At 34.5% G+C, this 6000-nt stretch overlaps 1 protein-coding gene across 1 annotated transcript; it reads right to left on the bottom strand.

The window, feature by feature from the left end:
• On the bottom strand, positions 1737-3744 carry LOC109833226. The gene is made up of 2 exons (XM_020400826.1): positions 3334-3744; positions 1737-2295 (listed from the first exon to the last, which is right to left on the bottom strand). The coding sequence occupies exons 1-2, from the start codon at positions 3721-3723 to the stop codon at positions 1933-1935; spliced, it is 753 nt and encodes a 250-aa protein (XP_020256415.1). The 5' UTR covers positions 3724-3744; the 3' UTR covers positions 1737-1932.

A 6000-nucleotide genomic window follows, 5' to 3' on the forward strand; every position in this document is an offset into this window, starting at 1 on the left:
AAAAGGAAGATTTTTTTTTATAAAGAAAAGTAGATACTTGGGATTGAAGTATGACTAACTATAGATCTCCATCATAAGAAAGAGAATTATTATTGTTACTTGGTAGCATGATCAAGTTGGTGGCAATCTAATGTGTGTAGTTATCCCTGCATATGCTTTCTAAAGAATGGAGAGTGTTAATTAGTGTTGTTCATATGCTTATGTTTATGTGTACAATCATTGCTCTGGTGATTCACTAGATCTCCCTTGTTATGTACCTACCTTTTATCAAATGTATGACTCAAAACATTGTATACAATTGCTTAATGCAGTGAGCATGGCCCTCGTACTTTAGATATGATAATATGAATCTAGCTTTTGCTCTACTTTTGTATGTCTTGATGCTTTTCGAGGAAAAAGACTACCCGAATGAGTAGTGAAATGCCATAAATAGATACCTCAACAAAAGGTTTTTAGGCAGTCTTTTTAATACAATATTGTTGAGAGTAAACTATTAGGCAGTTTGCAATAGGATACCAAAATAATATAAGGTTTTCACAAACCTCAGACACATATGGGTTTAGATTGCAAATCACTACCTTCAAAGGAAACTTCTCAGAAAATGTGTTGAATTTGTTAGTATTGGAGAAAGAACTTTGGTTCGTAGAACAATAATAAGTTCTTTTGAAGTTAATTTTAGTTAAAGAATAGAAAATGATTTACTATCTAACTACATTGCTAATTACATTCATGAGAGGATTTGCCAATAATTTAGGTTCATAAAATTAAAATCAGCAGAGGATTGTGGCAAGTTGTATAAGGAATTATGTATCTATTTTTGCCATTTCTGATTATTTGGACAAAAAACTGGCCCCGCAGGAAAAACTGGGAAAATCACACTCATATATTTCAGGTATGCATTTTCTCTTCATACCCTTCATTTACAAGTATTGTGCTAATTCTATTATCATCTCTTTGATAAAAGTTCAGATTTGCTACTTTTTCTTTTCATCCGTCTTTCTCAGGTAAAAGAAGTCTCCACTTGAAAATGCTGAATTTATTCAGGATTTGGAAAACTTAGAATTACATCAAGGTATGCTCTTCTTGAGGTTTATACATTAAGAGAGCTGTTCACATGTCTCTGCTTATTGAACAATCAAGTTAACTGTCATCAGTTCTCTTTTATTACAAGTACCTTTCTACTAAAGATGTGCTTGTATGTCCATACTAATGGACAGTTAATGAGTTGAAGTTGAACTCGAACTCATCTTGATGTGATAAGCTTGGGTATTTCTATTTCCAGCATGTTTATTTAACTTAGAATTTGATTTGCAATTTTGTCTTGATTTTATATTTATAAGTGCATTTGGTTTTTATTTAAATCTTTATTTTTTATTTTTAAATTACCACTTAAGTTTGTTTTAAGACTTTTCTTATCTAGTTCACTTATAAAATGCAGTGGCATAATCTCTGAAGGATTAATCAGTCGTGGATGATCATTTGAAATGGTTGATTTTGAGTTATGTGATCAATGGTCTAATTCTATGTCTCCTCTACTTTTATAAATTTCCTCAAATATTTAGCCTTCTCCTGCCTTGTTCCCTATTCTTGTCTTTACGTTATCCATATTTTCAGGTAGTCACTTATTTCACTATATCAATATGGTGCTACTTTTCCATTATGTTATGTGCATTTAATTTCATCTTAGAACCCTGAAAAGGATTTCCTAGGAGCTGAGTTGCAACTAATTACCTGCACAAATTTGGTTATCGATAATTTATGCCAGATCACCAGAAACACGCACTTCTTCTTATGATCATTGGCACGAGTTACACTTGTGTACATGAACTTTTAAGTCCAATAAGCATTCCTCATATATTAACTAACTTACCCCAGCCTCTACTATTCTATGAATTTCACATAGTTCAAAAGCTTCCAATTGTTTTACCACCATCATCTAGAAATAAAAGATCCAACAACTCCAGCAATAATCGCTGTAGGATCCCCCAACACCGCTGAGATTATGAACTGAACAGCCAAAGCAGCCACTTCACAGCACTTCTTCATCTTCCCTTTTCTTCTGTGTTGATTGATTCCTGCTCCTCTAATGATCGGAACCTTAGTTCCACTCACCAATCCCTTTGTGCCCGTGTTTCCCCATCCACCACCTCCACCTCTAGTACCGATATAAATCTCGTGCCAGCTCTCAACCAGCATCTCCATCACGCAAGCCACGTGGAGGTTGTATTTCTTGCAGGAGGTCCTGTATGTCCAGCTTCTTCCTCGCCTTCCACAGCGATGACATGATGCTCCTACCTGTGTGAAAACAAGATAAAGTAGATTCTTTTCAGTATAAATAAAATAGAATTATATAAGTTTTTATTTGTTTCACGATAAATAAAAATTTACTCTCTTTTTCGGGATCAAGTCATAAGTTATACACTAAGTTGCATGGGTATGGGTGTTGGTGTGGGTATAGGTATGGGTACAGGACAAGGCAAAGTTGTAAAAGATAGGGTACAGTGACACAACTATATGTATGCATGGTATGTATATTTATATGTATTAAAAGTAATAATTTACATAAGATCAATATTGTTTTTTCATTTATATAAAATCAATATATAAGCAATAGATGGGAAGTATAGAATAGACATCCAGTAACTGTATGAGGAGTGTTTTAAATTAAAACATGTATTATACAATTGAGTGTATGCTATAATTGAGTATATGCCCAAATAAACATATGAATGTATTCAAATAGTGCCCAAGAGGTCTGGGTATGTGTACGGGTACGTGTTGGGTACAGCTTCCTAATAGAAGTACCCATGTAACATAGGTTGTACATGTCTTAATGTCTAAGGTACGCTACCTGTGGTCCGTGGTTAACACTTATGTGTCTCTGTGTCTGAGATGTATCGAAGACATTTATGACATTCTGAACCTTCAGGTTACCATTGCATCCAACTGTTTTGTTCTGACAAATATTCAGCTAATATTGTTGCTAATAAAGTTGAGTTTTAGGATCGAGGTAACTACTTGGTGCAAAACATGAGGTCTATACTTGTCCTATTAGTTTGGATGGCCAGATTACTTACATTTTTCACTCAAACATTACCTTGGACAACATTTTATTCTTTTATGTAAAAAGTTGGACATGATTGATATATATGCTGCTGCGTCAAGAGTACAAAATTGTTAATTTATTATAAAAAGTAAAAGAAGACTGTTTAATACCTATATTAAAGGTTATATAACTTTAATTATGTATTTTACCATGAACAAAACTTAGACTATCTCTCTACGATCAAATCACTAATCCAACAAAAAGCCCGTAGAAGAAACCTACATTACCTTTCGGTACAGGAATAACCTCACCCCTCCCTCTGCATCAAGCACATGTGGGAGATTTGCACAGCAAGGATGAAGATCAAATCCACAGGTGAAACAATGATAGACAAATCCATGAACATCACGCTGACATGCATTACAATAGCGAGCAGTGTTCCCTGGTGGGCGAGACAGAAACTGAAATGTACATTTAGGATAGAATGGATGACGAATCATAGAGTTTGGTTGCGGAAGTGCACAATGCTTGTGGAGATCATAGTCACAAATGGAGCATTTGAAACGAGATCCTATCCCAACTTCTTTGCAACCGTCACACTTGAATGGGAACTCTGAGTACTCAACCCTAAGTTTGTGTTGAGGGTGGCTGAAATGAGTTAATTCACCGTACTTCATCAGTTTGGGGGGTAGAGAGTTTGTGACAGTGTAGAGTGAATAAGGTTTTTGGGTGATGATCTTATTATACATGGATAAAGCTCGGGATAAAAGGGTGGTTGGAATTTATTCTTTAGAGGATTAAAGAGTTAAGAGTGTCGACACCTGGAATCGAAGAATTTGGTTGCTTGAGGGTTTTAGTGATTTTAGTATGCTAAGTAGTAGGCAAACTGAGGTGACCTGAGAATTGTGCTTTTAGAAGAATACAGGGGTTTGGTGGTCTAGAATTCCTCTTTGGTCTCAAATTATGTCTTTTGAAAGGCTGTACTGCTTTTAATTCTATCCATGAATCATGATTTGAAGAAAGATAAAATGTGGAAGACATTTTGTTATGCCAGATAATGCTGGAGTAGGTACGATGATATTAGAAAAAATGAAAGTCCAGGAGAAAATTATTATTAAAAATACCATTTCAATGGTGTGTAAATATTTTTGGAAGGAATTGAAATTATAGAAAAATCGTTGCGGTATACTGTATTGCCTTGTATTATAAATCCACATTACATTAGCTAATTCTCCGGGAAAAAAGTGCTACTCTAGCTGTTTCTTTTAATTTGCAGAACCTGATACCTATGCTTGACGCTAGGCTGATATACCCAGTTTCATCTTTGTTACACAAGTAAGTCCTCACATATATACAATTTATGCGTTGGAGCAAATATGGGTGTTTCTGTAGTACAAAAACATACGCTATGATTTTTCTATTTATATACTTAAGCCTGAAAATATAGAGCTCGCACGCAATATAAGAAAAGGGTCGTCTAAGTGAAACAGCTGACGCTATGAACTTCTAGCAGGGTGTTGGCTATGCAACGTTGAAATTGAAATAACGTTCCAGTTCTTTTTTCTGTTATGCTCTGGCTTTATAGGAAGTGGATATGGTTCTCTATTGTGAGGCACAAATAACCATATGTCTCTGATTTCTATAATTAGATTATCGCTCAAGCTAAAGTTTGAGTTGATATAGAAGAATAAATACTTACCTGTGTGTTTTAAGCAGCAGTTATTGATATTAGTCGACTCAACGGTCTAGAGTGAACGCAGAAGTGGAAACACTTTCCTCTCAAAACTAAAACTGCTTGGAAGAATATAACCAAAACCTTTTTAGTATGCAGATGTTTCGTATTCCTTACCAGGAATAAGTGAATAACAGCATAAGCATTCAGACCCAAATGGATCGAAAGAATTTGTTCTGTCTCAAACCATAACCAGAATCATGTTCTGTAACCAAGAGTAGAATATCGGTCACAGCCCGAAATTTATTGTGGTAGTAAAGGTTATCTTTGTAAAGCGAAAATAACTTGGATAGCGCTCATGCTTACTCTATGCTTAGCAAGAAAACCTATACAAATTCGGTATTTCTAAATCAAGGTTAATATCAAATCTAAACTTATAATCTTGATGTTCTGAGACTGTGTATTCATTTTAGCCAACTAGCTTGAAGAACCATAGAAAAATGAACAGGAATTAATGGAAAAATTTTATAAAGAAGGTCAACCATTAAACAGGCAAGATATGAGCCAAAATACTACATACCAATATTAAAGATTTGTAGATCCTTGTCTCAGGAATTTGTTTTTTTTTTTTTTTTTTGGTGCAATTAAAAATGTTCTCTAGAAGAGGATAAGTTTGTCTAATAGGAATTTTTTTTTTTTTTTTTTTTTTGGTGCAATTAAAAATGTTCTCTAGAAGAGGATAAGTTTGTCTAATAGGGGACAGGTCCAGCTGATGGTTTTATTCCATAATTGTATGCACCTTGAAATCCATAATGCAATACACATAGGATTGTTCTTGATTCTCATAAAATTAAGCAAAGGGAACTTGTTCTAGATGTCTAAGAGGATTCCTCTTTAATAATTGTAATATAATGGCCAAGGGAATAAACCAATCTGTGGGCTCTAAAGACACCAATAAACCATTATCGTCATCCCTTGTCTTGATTCCTCCCGTAAGTGAGGCTAATGGCCGAATTGAAACCTCTCCTTTAGCTGAGGAAAAGGGATTGAGGAATGCAGCATCTTTAACCTTGTCCTTTTACTGGGAGTTTGAAGAAACATTTTTTTTTTACTAGCACTAATTTATTGTAGCAATATTGTTGAAATTTCAGTGTTAGTTCTCCAATTTGCTAATAGCATGTATCCGTGTTTAGTAATTATAGTGTACAAACTGTTATTTAATAACAGCAAATGTAGGGGGGCAAACTGCAGATAAGATATTATCCAAAAAATTCTTGGATAG

Source organism: Asparagus officinalis, chromosome 3 (genome assembly GCF_001876935.1).
Source record: "Asparagus officinalis chromosome 3, Aspof.V1, whole genome shotgun sequence".
In the NCBI taxonomy this organism is placed as follows: domain Eukaryota; kingdom Viridiplantae; phylum Streptophyta; class Magnoliopsida; order Asparagales; family Asparagaceae; genus Asparagus; species Asparagus officinalis.

Bases quoted from the DNA above. Each gene is read 5' to 3' on its own strand.
- LOC109833226 (XM_020400826.1), bottom strand. From the start codon at position 3,723: ATGAAGTACGGTGAATTAACTCATTTCAGCCACCCTCAACACAAACTT. The intron at 2,296-3,333 runs GTAATGTAGGTT...GTTTTCACACAG, and splicing joins GGTTATTCCTGTACCGAAAG to GTAGGAGCATCATGTCATCG.